The 18,435-nt window shown below is 34.3% G+C and overlaps 2 protein-coding genes across 2 annotated transcripts; one reads left to right on the top strand and one right to left on the bottom strand.

Moving 5' to 3' along the window:
* Positions 1–357: 357 nt before the first annotated feature.
* On the top strand, positions 358–3,265 carry LOC133186523 (rho-related protein racA-like). Its single transcript, XM_061321756.1, has 4 exons — positions 358–493; positions 1,509–1,625; positions 1,726–2,039; positions 3,041–3,265. Exons 1-4 carry the CDS (start codon positions 358–360, stop codon positions 3,263–3,265), a joined length of 792 nt encoding a protein of 263 aa, XP_061177740.1.
* Positions 3,266–8,942: 5,677 nt separating this feature from the next.
* On the bottom strand, positions 8,943–15,657 carry LOC133186810 (large ribosomal subunit protein uL14). The gene is made up of 5 exons (XM_061322143.1): positions 15,580–15,657; positions 14,869–14,952; positions 12,470–12,598; positions 11,804–11,917; positions 8,943–9,053 (listed from the first exon to the last, which is right to left on the bottom strand). Exons 1-5 carry the CDS (start codon positions 15,590–15,592, stop codon positions 8,971–8,973), a joined length of 423 nt encoding a protein of 140 aa, XP_061178127.1. The 5' UTR covers positions 15,593–15,657; the 3' UTR covers positions 8,943–8,970.
* Positions 15,658–18,435: the final 2,778 nt, after the last annotated feature.

Below are 18,435 nucleotides of genomic sequence, written 5' to 3'. Positions count from 1 at the left end.
GATTCACAAAGATAAAGAGAATCCGGTCAAAGTGTTTTGTATTATGATTTAATCATTAAATTCTACGTCAATCAACTTAAATACTTTGATGATTTATAAAGGTTCACTAAAATGACAATTTAAAAGTTCATCACTTATTGTTGATGAAGTTTTCCAACTTCACACTGAGCTGCTTATTTAAGGTCAATAAACAAATATTACATACACACAACATTGCAGTCTAAATTCAAGGAATATGCGTTTACTTCAAAAATTTTTTCTGTCAAAATTGTAGACCCCAATCAACTGAAATTTGTAACCCATCCATCCGCCTTCTAGAAAAATCATTTATTCAAAATCGAAGACGAATCTTTCACTATGGAAGAATTGACATCCGGGGCTGTAGAAGGCATAGCAACAGTGTTGGAGAACGAAGCTAAACACACGACTGTGCAACTCCGTGATGGAATCAAACCAAACGTTTTTGAACGGCTTCTGCAATTCTTATACACTGGTCATTATTCGTGAAATATATAATTAAATGATGATAAATAGAAATATTCCATAAAATATGCATCTTAGATATGAGTGTATATACAGCACCTTCGTTTCAGTTTTGTTTTCATTGTTTAGTATACTGGTATGTTTTGTTGGAACGTTTTATGTGTAATTTAGGATCACCAAAGGAGATGGGCGAACATAGCGTGCAGAAAGCCTATAGCTTCAGATATATAAAAAATCATGTTCAGTTTGTGAAATTAGTATTAAGAATAAAGTTCTCATTATTGAAATTTATGACATTATAATAAACAAAACTTTTCTGAGGAAAATTTTCTCGGCAAAATTTATTGTTTTATTAAAAAAATAATGTGGTATTCGTGGGGTTCGAACCCTAGCAATAAAAATCCTGAATATCATTTTCTTTCAGGACTAGCACGCTAATCACTAGGCTACACAAGTCCTGATGAAGAGTGGCATTTAAATCATGTTTGTGATATGACCCTTGACTTAATGGACCAAGTATTTCTCGAAAAGATGCAAATGTTATATCATAAAAGTATATTTTTAAGGTATAGTGGGTCATTGCTCCATATTTTTGGTAACCCAAAAATGTATATTTTTATGCAAACTTTGAGGATTAACTTTCAAAAAAGTGGAGCGAAGACCCACTCATATCGAAAAATTGTGTTATAGTATGAGAAAATGACTCTTTTTGCCCGTTTTAGTGTGTATATAATATTTCATAGGCAAATAATTTCAATCTTTGAGAGATTTTTGCAAATTGTAGAGATTTTACATAAAGTATATTTTAATGTTAGACGAAATATCAAGGAAAATTTTGATATAATTGAAATTTAATTTTTCATCTTCATGTTTGTCACACTATAGGCTTATCGCTCGTCATGTTCACCCATCTTCTTTTCCAAAAGACGTGATTGATATTGAAGATGAAATCCAGGACTTGAACAGGGTAGCCAAAATGTTCGGGTTAGGTCATCTATAAACAATCTGTGAGAACTGCCTCACAGAACAAGAATTTCTGAACCCGAGCATAGGGACGTATCTAAACGACGAAACAGGAAAACGAATGAAAGAGATGTTTTTGAATAACCCTGAATATGCTGATGTAATATTCCATGTTGAAGGTAAATCAAATTTTAATTACGTTAACTAAAATAGTTATTATAAAGATAAGTTTGTTATTCATTTTTAAAAGCCTTTAAGCATTGGTTTGTTTTATTCCAGGGACTAAAATTTATGCCAATAAAGTTGTACTCGCAGCCAGATGTGAAGTAATGTCAGTCATGTTTGGTGGAAGTTTTGTGGAAAGTCTTAGCACTGTGTCTGAAGTAAAGCTTCAGGAAGTGACGTCAGAATGTTTCCTGGTTCTTTTAGAATACCTCTATACAGACCATGCCCCTATAGAAGACGTCGACTCGGTGGGAGTTTTGATTTTGGCGGACGAATGTTTTAAGCTTCAGGAAGTGACGTCAGAATGTTTCCTGGCTCTTCTAGAATACCTCTATACAGACCATGCCAACTTAGAAGACGTCGACTCGGTGGGAGTTTTGATTTTGGCGGACGAATATTTTCAAAAGAGACTTATTAATTTATGTGAACATTAATAACAATAGAAGTTGATCGCAACGTCACCAAACAAATCGAGAAGTCAGAAATTGACGTCATAGGACTGTTACTCAAATCTCAGGTAAGTTTGTTTGGAACTAATTTATATCTCAGGTACGTTGATCAGATTGTTGATTGTAGCCCATCTCTGAATGCTAGTATTCTGTAAGGCTTATATTTAAACAATAAAATGTTTTCTTTGGTTGTTAGTACGGGAATTAATGTTGCAGCTGTTGCAGAAAAAAATGCATAGTACATATAAAGTGACGTTGCGATCAACTTCTATTGTTATATAATGTTCACATAAATTAATTAGTCTCTCTTGACAATATTCGTCCGCCAAAATCACAACTCCCACCGAGTCGCCGTCTTCTATATGGGGCATGGTCTGTATAGAGGTATTCTAATGTAATTTTTTTTCTGCAATAGCTGCAACGTTAATTCCCGTACTAACAAACAAAGAAAGACATTTTATCTTTTATATTTTATATCTGTACAAGTAATCATTTGAAGTAGGATTACTAGTAAGTAGATGAAATAGTGTATTATTGATGTGTACATGTACGTCAATGTACGTTTCATTGATGGAACAGCCACTGCTCATTGACAAGAAATCTGTAGAGGTGATATGCTTAGCGGTGTTTACTGTATGATAAACGGCACTGGTTTTCTTAAGAAATGAAGGAGATAACATTCATTTGATGTAAATATAGTAAGCTCCTGTTAGTTACATGTTTCAGATTTCTCCTGAGTTGAGTATCCTTTTATTCACATAAAGTGAGTTGATGATGACGATATAATTATAAAAAATATAATATTAAATATTAAAATATAGTTTCTTGAACAAGTTGAAAGGAGTTTTATTTCTTTAATCTAGTGTTAGGATCGTTTAGATATACAACCCTTAATATAGATCTGTTATATTTTAATTTAGCTCCATAACGCAGAAGAGCTTTCTAACTGGTGTCTACATTTCATATCCTCCAACTACATCGCCTTTGAAAAAAGAAAGGAGTTTCCTCTGTTGACCGGAAGCAACAAAACCCATGTGGAGGAAAATAGATGGCCGCCATTATCCTACTTGGAGGAAATGAAGGAATATGAAAAGGAATATGAAAAAAAGATGGAGGCAAGGCGTGAAAAATGCAGTATCACATGAAAGTCAATGACAAATCTAATATTCATTATCTCAACGTGTATCCCTGCTATATCAGTAGGAAATTACCATCGGCAAACCTTGGCCGATTCTTTACCTTTCCATCTAACTTTGTACGGAGGATTGTCAATTCAGCATGACAAGTGACAAACTGAGAAAATGAATTTCTAAAATTTCTCTGAAATAGAATGTAACAATACGAAATGAGCTCAGCAGACATACAAGGCATATACATGCATATACTTATATAATGGCGCATAGATGAAGTACACACCGAAAGTTTGTACATATGAACATCACGATAAATATTTAAATTATAAATGTCAGGATATAATAATGTATTTTGAGAAGAACTCATATTTTTATTATGTGATTTTTTTCCTGGTGAAAAAAAGGGGGGGGGGGCAATATATCGATTCAATGTATTGCAATGCAGAGGGAGTTCATAAGATACATTTTAAAAAATTAAGGTTCGAATTTTACGCCCCCTTAATCGAAGATTTGGGGGCATATAGTTTTTGTCCTATCCGTCTGTCTGTTTCATATTTCACATGTGCATTCCTTGTGACAAGACCTTTCTTTGGGTACTATCAAATTTGACCTTGACGTTTGACCCACTTGTGCTAAATTTTATCAGACTTTAACCTTGGCCATAACTTTTGAATAGTTGGTGCTAGGGCTTTCAAACTTCACATGTGTATACCTTGTGACAAGACCTTTCTTAGGATACCAATAATTTTGACCTTGGAGTTTGACCTACATTTGAAAAAATTGAACCTTGGTCATAACTTTTGATCAATTGGTGCTAGGGCTTTCATACTTCACATGTGTATTCCTTGTGACAAGACCTTCCTTTGGATACAAACAATTTTGGCCCATTGACCTTGTAGTTTGACCTACTTTAAAAAAAACTTACCCTTGGACATAACATTTGAACATTTGGTTCTAGGGGTTTTATATTTCACGTACATATGTATCACTTGTGACAAGACCCAGTGACAAGACAAGTTCCCTTGGGCACCATTTGACCTTGACCTTGATGTTTTACTTACCTTTGAAAAATTTTAACCTTCGCCATAACTTTTCAACGGTTGGTGTTAGGGCTTTCAAATTTCACAAGTATATTCCTCGAGACAGATCTTTCTTCCGTATCAACTTCTGACCTGGAGTTTGACTTGCATTTGAGAAACTTTAACCTTTGCCATAACCTGCCATATGGGGGCATCAGTGTTTCACAAACACATCTTGTTTTACGATATTTATATTATATGCGCTATGTGCATGGAGTTTGGGTATAAAATTAGTTTTTACATAAACATGCAGCAAATGGCGAACAATTTATGTTACGAATTTCGTAGAGGATTATGCCCGGCGATCGACGATTTATGAATTTAGATTCGGTGTTTCAAGAGGTATATTTTAATAATGAATAGTTTTAGAAATTTAAGAGGCCGAATGTGAAACATTTATCCTTCCATTTTCCACTAAATCGAAAGTGATAAAATAATTACAAAAACAACATGAATAATATTTAATGGTTCCAGCTGAAAAGACTTGCAACAAAATCATCATTGTCTGTAAAGCTCATTATTACAGTTGTATTTTGAAGTAATATGGCTTTAATTCTGTATCTGAAAATCCAACTTAAACTCACAGTTCACTTCCCAAGGATGAAATTCTTGAAAATTACGAATCAGTGTTTACTTTTTTCTAACATCCAGTGAACGAAAAAAATCGATTTACCCATCTGTACATGTATATGGGGTTCATAAACTTCATTAAAAAATACATTGCAGGGTCTGACAAATGTTCTACTAAACACCAATCTTTACTCCTCACAAAATAACTGACCGAGAAATTTCAGACTTTCTATGCTATAACATGCTGAAGAAGTGGTGGATTCCCCAAAATCAAAAAAAACTTTTGGAAAAATCACAAAACTTTTCCAAAGTCAGTAACATCAATATGTGACTCTTCAAGACCTTATACAACCAAATTAAAGAAAATCCCTTAATATATATATATGTATATATAATAGACAACTGCTTCTTAAATAAAAATGAAACTCGGAATTTTTTATCTTTTGTAATTGGTCATCTATTTTACTTGGTTAAAAATCATTTCGATTCTACACTCAGGTACTCTAAGGTAAAAAGATTCTGGCGTTCCGCATTGATAATATCTAATCATTGGGGACCAGGTCTTCCAACAAGATGGACACTGGCCGACCTGTTTTCATATTCTATAAAGCAGAATTCATACAAAAACTTCATGAGAGGAAGAACACCATCCAATTTGACATTCACACATATTCCACATTGACCCATCGTCTGGCACACTCTTCGACATGCAGAATTCATATTTATGAAATTTTGATGCTAGTTGAAAGATCGTGGTCATTCAGGCAGCTCTGGTCAATACATGCATTTGGCATAGAAGTACTTGGAAAGAAGTATTCCACAAAAAACGTTGGCACCCTGAGCATTACATAGCCCCCCCCCCCCACTTTATTGAGGTGAGCTAAAAACATTTGAATAGCTGCCAATTAAACCTTAAGTATTTGAATATTGGACCTTATTGTATTGTTATGCAATTCTGATGACAAGGTTTAAATATCTAGCAGTAAATGAGCCTGCCTTTATTACAGCAACAAGTAGAGAGCATGACATCCCCTTATTTCCAATTGACAGCCTTCTTTTGCCCTTGAGATTTATAAACATGACAACTCTCTGTGCGGTTTTCTTTTGACCTCTAGAGATTTATAAACATGACAACTCTGTGTGGTTTTCTTTTGACCTGGAGATTTACGAACATGACAACTCCCTGTGTGGATTTCTTTTGACGTGGAGATTTATAAAGATGACAACTCTCTCTGTGGTTTTCTTTTGACCTCTAGAGATTTATAAACATGACAACTCTCTGTGTGGTTTTGTTTTCTTTTGACCTTAAAATTTATAAACATGACAACTCTCTGTGTTGTTTTTTTTTACCTAGAGATTTACAAACATCTCTCTGTGTGGTTTTCTTTTGACCTAGAGATTTATAAACATGACAACTCTGTATGGTATTTTTTACCTAGAGATTTATAAACATGACAACTCTCTGCGTGGTTTTCTTTTGACCTAGAGATTTATAAACATGACAACTCTCTGTGTGATTTCTTTTGACCTTGAGATTTATAAACATGACAACTCTCTCTGTGGTTTTCTTTTGACCTAGATATTTATAAACATGACAACTCTCTGCTTGATTTTCTTTTGACCTAGATATTTATAAACATGACAACTCTCTGTGTGGTTTTTATTTGACCTAGAGATTTATAAACATGACAACTGTCTGTGTGGTTTTCTTTGACCTAGAGATTTGTAAACATGACAACTCTATGTGGTGGTGTTTTTGTTTTTTTTTTGTTTTTTTTTTTTTTGGACCTTGAGATTTATAAACATGACAACTCTCTGTGTGGTTTTTTTAACCTAGAGATTTATAAACATGACAACTCTCTGTGTTGTTTTTTTTTACCTTGAGATTTATAAACATAATTCTCTGGTTTTCTTTTGACCTCTAGAGATTTACAAACATGACAACTCTATGTGGGTTTTTTTTTTGGACCTTGAGATTTATAAACATGACAACTCTCTGTGTGGTTTTCTTTTGACCTTGAGACTTATAAACATGAGAACTCTCTGTTTGTTTTTTTTACCTAGAGATTTATAAACATAACAACTCTCTGTGTGGTTTTCTTTTGACCTTGAGATTTATAAGCATGACAACTCTCTCTGTGGTTTTCTTTTTACCTAGAGATTTATAAACATGACATCTCTCTGTGTGGGTTTTTTTTTTGACCTAGAGATTTATAAACATGACAACTGTCTGTGTGGTTTTCTTTTGACCTTGAGATTTATAAGCATGACAACTCTCTCTTTGGTTTTCTTTTGACCTAGAGATTTATAAACATGACAACTCCCTGTGCTTTTTTTTGACCTACAAATTTATAAACCTGACTACTCTCTGTGTGTTTTCTTTTGACCTAGAGATTTATAAACATGACAACTCTCTGTGTGGTTTTCTTTTGACCTAGAGATTTTCAAACATGACAACTGTCTGTGTGGTTTTCTTTGACCTAGAGATTTATAAACATAACAACTCTCTGTGTGGTTTTCTTTTGACCTCTAGAGATTTATAAACATGACAACTCTATGTTTGGTTTTCTTTTGACCTTGAGATTTAAAAAACATAACAATTCTCTGTTTGGTTTTCTTTTGACCTCTAGAGATTTATAAACATGACAACTCTCTGTGTCGTTTTCTTTTGACCAAGAGTTATATAAACACGTCAACTCTCTGTGTGGTGGGGGTTTTTTTACCTTGAGATTCATGAACATGACAACTCTCTGTGTAGTTTTCTTTTGACTTTGAGATTTATGAACATGACAACTCTCTGTGTGTGTGCGGTTTTTTGACCTAGAGATTTATAGACATGACAACTCTCTTTGTGGTTTTCTTTTGACCTAGAGATTTATAAACATGACAACTCTATGTGTTTTTTTTTACCTAGAGATTTATAAACATGACAACTCTCTGTGTGGTTTTCTTTTGACCTAGAGATTTATAAACATGACAACTCTCTGTGTGGTTTTCTTTTGACCTAGAGATTTATAAACATGACAACTCTCAATGTGTTTTTTTTTTTACTTTGAGATTTATAAACATGACAACTCTATGTGGGTTTTTTGGACCTTGAGATTTATAAACATGACAACTCTGTGTGGTTTTCTTTTGACCTAGATATTTATAAACATGACAACTCTCTGTGTGGTTTTCTTTTGACCTTGAGATTTATAAACATGAGAACTCTCTGTTTGTTTTTTTTTTTACCTAGAGATTTATAAACATGACAACTCTCTCTGTGGTTTTCTTTTGACCTCTAAAGATTTGTAAACATGACAACTCTATGTGATGGTGTTTTTGTTTGTTTGTTTGTTTTTTTTTGGACTTTGAGATTTATAAACATGACAACTCTATGTGTGGTTTTTATACCTAGAGATTTATAAACATGACAACTCTCAATGTGGGTTTTTTTTACCTTGAGATTTATAAACATAACAATTCTCTGTTTGGTTTTCTTTTGACCTCTAGAGATTTATAAACATGACAACTCTCTGTGTCGTTTTCTTTTGACTAAGAGTTATATAAACACGTCAACTCTTTTGTGTGGTGTTTTTTTTTTACCTTGAGATTCATAAACATGACAACTCTCTGTGTTGTTTTCTTTTGACCTTGAGATTTATGAACATGACAACTCTCTGTGTGTGTGCATTTTTTTTACCTAGAGATTTATAGACATGACAACTCTCTGTGTGGCTTTCTTTTGACCTAGAGATTTATAAACATGACAACTCTATGTTTTTTTTTTACCTAGAGGTTTATAAACATGACAACTCTCTGTGTGGTTTTCTTTTGACCTAGAGATTTATAAACATGACAACTCTCTGTGTGGTTTTCTTTTGACCTAGATATTTATAAACATGACAACTGTCTGTGTGGTTTTCTTTAACCTAGATATTTATAAACATGACAACTCTCTGTGTTGTTTTTTTTATCTCAAGATTTATAAACATGACAACTCTCTCTGTGGGTTTTTTTTTTGACCTTGAGATTTATAAACATGACAACTCTCTGTGTGGTTTTTTTTCTTTTATTCTGTTCATTTTATGCAATAGAACTGGCGTTTGATGCGATACGGGGCCACAAGTCTGCACATTCTTTAGCTACAGGTCCAGTAATGGCTGACCCTAAAATAAGAAAGAACAAGGATCAAAATATGAGAATGTTTTACAATAAATAGGAAGGTTATGACCCAGTATACAATCTCATACTTACAAACCTACCACTGTGTTACCATTGTAGTTCACTGGGAGGAGGGGAGCAATTTTTGTGAATTGCTTAACATTTATGTTTGTGGGGACCTAATTTTGCTGAATTTTCACAAATTCTTAATTATCTCCCCTTCAAATAGGATGTGGCATTTCCTGTGAACAAACTTAAATCCCCTTTACCCAGGGGTACTCTGTGGCGTGTTTGGTTGAAACAGAAAATGTGAAAAGTGTACAGACAGAAGGACAGATAGACAGATGGATGATGGACAAAATACAATCAGAAAAGCTCAATTGAGCTTTCATCAGGTGAGCTAAACATCCACATAAATGTAAAGATTTGTCAGTGGTCCTTGACTTTCAGTACAAGTGTTTAAAATTTACTCAAGTGTTTTGTTAGTAAGGGAATGAACTTGCAGTTGTTGCAGAAAAAACACACAACTCATATATAAAACAAGCATTCTGAGAGTATTGCATTAGCAATACTAGTCCCCTATCGGCAAGTGTAATCTGGTTCCGTTCCCGTTAAGAATTGAAAATGCCATAATTCCGTCAAAAATTAATGAAGCGGGACGAAATGCAAACTTGATCTATGACTAATCAAGGTAAAGCCACATACCAAAAATCAGCTCAATATCTACAAGCGTTTAGAAGAAAATTGCGGAAAACCCCTAAAAATTGAAAAGGCCGTAATTCCATCAAAAATCAATGAAGCGGAACGAAATGCAAACTTGATCTGTAACTCATCAAGATACACTCACATACCAAAAATCAGCTCAATATCTGCAAGCGTTTAGGAAAAAAGTGCAGAAAACCAAGTGGGACAGACTGACAGACAGACAGAGGGACAGACAGACAGACAGACAGACGGACAGACAGACAGACAGACAGACGGACGGACGGACAGACTCAGAGGAAACCTATAGTCCCCTCCGGTTTCACCGGTAGGGGACTAATAAGTTTAAGTATGTTAAATATTGTATTACTGATAAGTGCATTGTATGTTCCATTGATTGAAAAGCTCACTGTATAAGAAATCTGTACAGGTGGCTTGAAAAAATCGGCTATAACCAACGTTTACTGATGAAAGAAGTGTTTTTTTTGGCAAGAAATAAAAATTTTCACTTAGATGTACGCAAGTGAATATAGCTTCTTGACTGTATACCAACATGCTTATGTTAATTAACAAGCATTCTGAGAGTATTGCATTAGCAATACTAGTCCCCTACCGGCAAGTGTAAAATGGTTCCCGTTAAAAATTGAAAATGCCATAATTCCGTCAAAAATCAATGAAGCGGAATGAAATGCAAACTTGATCTATAACACATCAAGGTAAAGCCACATCCCAAAAATCAGCTCAATATCTGCAAGTGTTTAGAAAAAAAGTGCGGAAAAACCCCGAAAAATTGAGAATGTCGTAATTCCGTCAAAAATCATTGAAGCGGAACGAAATGCAAACTTGATCTGTAACTCATCAAGATACACTCACATACCAAAAATCAGCTCAATATCTGCAAGCGTTTAGAAGAAAAGTGGGACAGACTGACAGACAGACAGAGGGACAGACAGACAGACGGACAGACAGACGGACGGACAGACTCAGAGGAAACCTATAGTCCCCTCCGGTTTCACCGGTAGGGGACTAAAAAAATTCATTTGAAGGATATCTTTTGATGTTGTCTCTTTAAAAGCTTTTGATATTCTCTCTTTAAAAGCTATTGGTCTAGCTAAGCATTGGGTGGAGATATGAATACAAAATTTATTATAAGGCCTAAAAAAATTAATAACTTGGTTCTCAGGCCTGCCCACATCTCATTCAACAATGCACATTACCCATTTTTATCCTCAAATGAATAAAATAAAATTTGTTTCATGCGCTCGGAATTCCTAACTGCATTTTGACTGCATTTAAGAAATCAGTAAAACGTTTGACAATCATCAAGATGATCCATACTTTTGGCCTAGTTAAAAATCACAAATATGGCCATCAAGTAAACAGAATAAAGCACCAAGATTAAGTTTAGTCATGATGGCATTGATTTCAGTGCAAATTCATGAGGGAATGTACTCCCACAGTACAAAGTGGGGGTTTCGGAAGGTTTTCCATGCTAGAACTTGATCAATAACTCTATCAAAGACGGCTCCCTCAAACTCAGAACTCAGACATCAGCAAGAGTTGCAGATTTTATTTAGTGTGGGTAAACCAAAGACTGATAAATCTGACAATGTTTAATAAAATCATAAGTGCTGTTTATAGTGCTGAAACACTTAGACTAGTTGTGTTACTTAAGCAATTGACCAGATGCATCACTAAAAGTATTGGGTTCTGTAAGTTTAACATGTCTGGTTTTTAGGATGCCATCGTTTCATTGCACGAATCATTGGAATGTAGAAGATGCAAGAGAAAAGAGAAAGAAGCAGGAAATAAATTATTTTGATTTCTACACTCGATGTTGAAGCTCTTGCTAGTTTTAAAATTATATTTAAAAAAAAAAAATTCCCACGTCTGTTTTTTATGAGATAAAAAGGGAAAAAAATGCCTCCCTCCCGCATTTATTTTTGAGAAAACTGGCCTGAGAACCAAGTTATTAATTTTTTTTGGCCTAACATAATCATTTTTTAAACAACATCCTGTAGAAGAAAGTCAAATGATGGAGGGAGATACAAACCTTTCATCTCTCCTTTATTGTTGACTATGACCCCTGCGTTATCTTCAAAGTATATAAATACCCCATTCTTCCTCCGGACTGGTTTTCTCTGTCGGATGACCACAGCAGGCATTACTGAAAGGAGAAAAAGCATTCATATTCAGTTATTAGGCAACTCAGGGCAGGTAATATGTCTTCAGTAAAAGTTTACAACAAGAAAGACATAATCCATTAGGGCTAAATGATTAATCGTGGTTCACTTGCATCATGACACTTAGCATTTGATTCAATTTTCAAATCAACATCTTCAAATCACAAATTGGTTCAATCTTCAATTTTTTTTTCAGAAATAAAACATTCAATGTCTTGGTTGTTTCTTCACAATATATATACAAGCAAAAATGGTGGACACCAGTGGTCAAAACTGGGGAATATGGATTAACCCCCCCCACCCCCCAAAAGAAAACCTTTGCATGTGTATGTTTGGTATACTGAATAAGCTTACAACAGATTTTTACACACATCTTGACCTGGTTTCTAATCACATAACTTTGAGTCATGTTAAATCCAGCAAAACATCTGCAGTTTTTTTCTACTAAATCATACAATACCCAGTTCAGGGTATAGGTTATCTGATGATCGGCAATACTTTCTTACTATACCTGGGTTTTAATGAGAAAAGCTTACCCTTTTTCCTAAGTTCAGGTTTTCCTTTTTTGACTGTAGCAACAAACATGTCTCCAGCTCCTGCAGCTGGCATTCGGTTCAATCGTCCCTTGATGCCGCTGACAGCAATAACAAACAGATTCTTGGCACCTACAATTGTAACCAGAGTGATAATGTTCTGAAGCTTGACTCAGTATTTATAAAATATCAATCATAGACATAAAAATCAGATTTTGTTGTGTTTTCTTTCATGTTCATCAGGTTTCCTTTTTAATTTTTTTTTCTTTTTGTTTTTGCTACACATTTCAGAATAACTACTAAAATGGCTGATTCGGCTTATGACAAAACAAGTGGTGATTTTTTTTAATTCAGCATATCAACACATGCTTAATGCACAATGTATAACAATGTGTTCACACAAACTGAGAGTTTGAATCATAAAGGTTATAAAATTGAACTAGGTAAACAAATATATGTCAATATATAGACTGTCTAACTTCTACTTCATTTTCAATGATAGCAAATAGATTTTCAATTGTTTTGATGGAAAATATATCATTTAACAAAACGCTGCATTTGACATGCTCAAGCCATTTTTGTTCGACTGGATATACAACTTGAAAGATGAAAACAGTATGTCACAATTTTTAATTCGCGCAATAATTATTTCCAATTCTACTACGATTATTGCTGAGATCAAAGAAATGCAGCAGACATTATTCTCCAATAAATCACAAACATCATCAAAAAATTATCAGATCAGAAACACGTATGAAACCTGTACATTTGAAATGAATATTAGACTTTAGAATGAAATACTTATTGAGACAGAGACCATATTGCATTAAGTAGCTGATGAATGTCGGTTTTTATAGCTAAGCAGGGCTGTTCCATGGACCTACCTACACCATTTCAACTCCGCAATTTTACTTATAAAGCAGTGAAACAGAAAACTGATTTTGTTATTGTACATTCATAAACATTAAATAATATATGATACAAACAAATTTATAATTAATTAAAGGCCATTTTTAATCCAACGAAAGATCAAATCATCTGCATTCCATACACAGGTAAACAAACAAATTGACCCTTTGGTGTTAAATGGAATAGCGAAATTGCGACATGGTGACTCCAGGGTTCGACACTAACGTTAGTCCGTTAGCCTCAGACTAATACATTTTTATTTGGAATAATAAAATCTGTGGCCAGTTAGTCCCAACGGACCAATAAAATTTTCTGGAAAACAAAATGAATAAATTACCGATGTTCAATTCTCGACAACTTAAACTGGAAAACCCTGTGTTTTTTTTAGTTTTCTAGCTTCTTGGCGGGTAATTAGGTAAATCAGAGTCAATTCAGCGCTTAATTTTACGACGTATTATGAAGTTAACATTTTAGTGATCATGATTTCATATGATGTCAGACATTCTGGTTGTAATGTACAGAGAAAAAAGAACGAGATTGGGAGTACGATAGTCTTTCCTGATCAAAAGATTGCAACAAATCTGTGGAATAAAACACTTCACGTAAATGTTTTGTACATTTCAAAAAAATAAAAAAGGTATATTGTATTATTTACTTTAATCGATGCTACAAAACATTGATTTTCCTTTTCTTTTTTTTTTTGACGGACTCCTAAAATTGCGCACGGACTAGTAAAAGTAAAGAAGCACTAGTCCAGCTGAACTGAAGCCTAAAAATGTTAGTGTCGAACCCTGGGTGACCTAATTTGTTTTTCTATAGAGGAAACCATCAGCCGTATTTTAGAGCTGTAGTAGAATAGAAATAAAGTCCTTGTTGTCGTGAATGATGCAGGATAACCTCCTCAGTCTCGAAATGTTGTCTGAAATACAAAAACCTCGGCTAACACCTTGGCTTTTATATTTCAGACAACATTTCGAGACTGAGGAGGTTTTAGTGCAACATTCACGATATTTCTTAAACAGAAGGAGATCAGGCAGCATGGTAATTTGTCTATTTAAGTCCTCTCCCTGTGACACCATTTTTGAGAGTTGTATAGTTAATTTTGTCCACTGCCATCATGGAGTGGTTCTTTCAATATTCCCAGAGAGGAACCAAGGTGTCACATCCAAATCAATTCTGAACATATGCTTCATTATTACATTGATGACAACAAGCAAGTTATGAAGCAAGAGAAAATTATGAATAATGACAGATGCGCTTTCAGATTTTGTTGTAGTGTTAATCCCTTAAAGATTTAGAATTTGCTGCCACTGGTAACTCAATACACTAGTTGAAAATGAGGAATTACTTCACAGCAGAAATTTTGGGGAAAAATATATTTCATTGATCAAACCCAATTGAAGGTCAGGTGTATATTTTGGGATATCATGCTGGAAGTAATGACGTAGTAAATTATAATAACTGATTATGCTACAATTCTTTTAGATACAAACCTGTGTTGTCAGCGCAGTTGATGACAGCGCCTACAGGTAAAGCTAGGGAGATACGGAATTTCCCTCCGGCCGAACCACCACGACCTGAAACAGCATAAATAGTCACTACAATGGATGTTCATGCAATCAGAATTCAATGAATACAGAACATAGAACATACTCATTTTACAATATAGTGGAGTGAGATCAAACAACAAATACATATTTTCACCTCATTTAGATACTATAAATCCTGAGAACAACAAACGCATGCTTAGATTAACAAGGCAACGGCAATGTAGTGCATTTTTAAAGTTAGTACACTAGTCAAGATTACTGCTACAAGTTACGACCCTCCTTCCCCTCAATCTTGGGTCATTTTACAACACCATAACCACCAAAAAATACAGTGGTTAGAGAATTGCCAGTTATAAAAGGGGGATCTGTCTTAGAACCACTTTCACAGTGAACTATCAAGACGAAGGAAAGAGAGCAGCATATAATTATACATCTGCATTGAACTCCAACATGTCCAAGATTGCCTAATGTTTACATTCGTCGATCGATTTGTATATATTGAACTTCTCATTTAATTTGAGGTATCTATATTATTTGTATGTAGGGAAAGAAAATAAAACTTTTGTTCTGCATTTCATATGTGTTATATTGTAATTTTAACTTTATGTTTGTCGATGACGATGGATATAGTTTGACATAGGTGAGTTCTCATACCTCTCTTAGACATATTGTATTAGTAAAAGGAAGTTACTATTGAGCATGCGTGTTCAACATCTCGAGCCCGAAGCAAATACGACACGTCCCTCAATAATATATAATTTTTTCCCAATAATTTGTCATTGAAGTATTTCTACTTTCACAAGTTTCCTCAAAAAAATTGAGATACCTTACCAGGGGTTTGTGGAAGGTAACGAAGGATGGTGTTTACATCAGAATTTTTTAATCTCTATTTTTTAAAGATATTTTAAGAACAGTTTTGAAATAGCAATAAAACAATAATTATAAATATTTAAGGTGATTTGCAAAGAGAAACAAAAGCAGATATTTGAGAAACATGTCGTCTGACCTTAAAATGCAAAATACGTGCCATATTTCTTATACATGTAAATGTTTGATTTTTCATATATAAAGGTTAGATTATGTCGATGAACATATTTAATTCCTAGTGGTAATATAGATTGGAAACAAATGATATTTTACATGTAAGTGTTTCGGTTATGAACATTCCAAGATTGGTATAATTCTCCATCTATTGGCGCTTGGTTTCAGGAGGAGGGCGTATTTTATGAATAATGTATTTTTCTAGGTGTATCTGAACGATACACTCATTAAAATAAAAATAAAAAATCGCGGAAATTTGCACGTTTTAAAAATATCATATTAAGGTATATAAAAAGAGTGAATTATTGTGGATTTACATATATGGTTCCTAGGACTTTTTTCACTTTTACGTCACTTTTTTTCGGGAATTTAATCAAGTCAAACATTGGGGATTTACATATACATAAAACAGTGTAAAACATTGAGAAATGAAATCGCTTTGTGTAAAATATGCGATAAAAAAATCTCCTATGGTCTGTCGTTAGATAAGATTTTCATCCAGCTCGTGACAATGACATATGACAATGAATTTATTCTAATAAACTGACTTTAAGTACAGAGTAGAGACAGATTACAAATATAGGTAAACATACGTGCATGCGTAAAACAGAAAAAGTACAAAGTCAAAAAACTATAACAATGAGGTAACCAGGAGAGCCAACTTTCTCAAAGATCATTTTTATAAATTTACACAGTTTTATCAAATTACCTGTACTTTTTTGTATTAAAAAGTTTATCAAACTTAAACACATTTGGATATAAATATTAATACTTTGGTATCAATGATAATCTTGTTGACAAATGTGTTTTCATTCCATCGATAAAGCTTGGGGATAAAAACACAAAGGATGACATGCGAAATTTGCGACAAAATAAACTTTCAAAACAAGCATTTTTCTTTTCATTGCAAGAAATGGTCAACATCCAATCTACAACTTTATGCAATTACGTTTTAATAAAATTGTGTATTTACGAAGTTTGAATTTGTTTTCAAAGGCAGGGGTCTTCACAATTTCTTGAATCTCCGTTCGATAATGAGGACGCCCACTTTTTTACTGACTTTATACATAGTCAGCGCATGTTTGTCTATTGTTCTACGTTTAACAGTAGTTGTATATTTGCATAAATAACAAGCATTCTGAGAGTATTGCATTAGCAATACTAGTCCCCTACCGGCAAGTGTAATCTGGTTCCGTTCCCGTTTAAAATTGAAAATGCCATAATTCCGTCAAAAATTAATGAAGCGGGACGAAATGCAAACTTGATCTTTAACTAATCAAGGTAAAGCCACATACCAAAAATCAGCTGAATATCTACAAGCGTTTAGAAGAAAATTGCGGAAAACCAAGTGGGACAGACTGACAGACAGACAGAGGGACAGACGGACAGAGGGACAGACAGACAGACGGACGGACGGACAGACGGACGGACAGACTCAGAGGAAACCTATAGTCCCCTCCGGTTTCACCGGTAGGGGACTAATAATGTGTCAAAAGGAGATTAATAGACAACATGCGCTCATGGTTAAAAAGAGAAAAAAACTGCTTCTTCTTACATTCGCTCCCTGTGTTGTAACCAAGGATTGTGAGATGTTCAATATTATAATACAACACGCGATTTCTTACCTCAGGTAACTTTGTGAATACTATATTCCGTCACGTGACTTGTAAGGTAGCATGCTTTGTGCTAATTAGGACATTGTGTTCGAACTCGTTAAGTCATCTGGCATTGATATAAAATCTGTTTTAATTACATTGACGTGCTCATATTGTTAATTTCGTTTTGAAACCTTTGTCAGAAGTGTATTTGTGCCATACAGAATGGAGAGGGAGATTGGAAAGAGTGATCACGTTCTTTTTTTCAAACATGTCATTGTTATTTATCAAGTCTAATTTTAGACCCATTCTTACAATTCTCATGCATATCTAATGTTCAATCAAGGGCAGATAAGTGTAAATTCACTGTATTTGGAAAACAGTAAGGACAAAAAACATTGAATCATTTTATTGTATCACAGTCTAAAATCATTTTAAGATTTAAATTTGGTTCCAAATTGACAGGATTCTTTCATAAACATACAAAAAGGAAATTAATAAGGTTAAGATATAAAAGCAACAGAAGCAACCGAAAAAGACCCAAAAACAGGCGTTAAGTGCAGACATCCTTTACATCCAACCACAAACCATGAGAGATCCTATATATGTATGTACACATCAAACAAAAGTAAAACGTACACGGCTGTTTATATATACGGTACTCAAATACGATTTTTGTGGATGAATCTCGTCTCTGTTTTTTGTCATGCGCGGATTTAGAGGGGGGGGGGGGTCGGGGGGGTCAAGACCCCCCCCCCCCGGAATTTGCAGAGTTATAAAAAGTATATACTGATTACTGAAGCAAATAAAAATGACTTTGCCCCCCCCCCCCAAGAAAACGTGGAGCCCACCACCACAACCTCGAATTTTTTGG

Source organism: Saccostrea echinata, unplaced genomic scaffold, assembly GCF_033153115.1.
Source record: "Saccostrea echinata isolate AGI-Se365-2 ecotype Australia unplaced genomic scaffold, CSIRO_AGI_Sech_v1 ptg000014l, whole genome shotgun sequence".
Classification (NCBI taxonomy): domain Eukaryota; kingdom Metazoa; phylum Mollusca; class Bivalvia; order Ostreida; family Ostreidae; genus Saccostrea; species Saccostrea echinata.
This window is presented reverse-complemented; position numbering and strand designations above follow the sequence as displayed.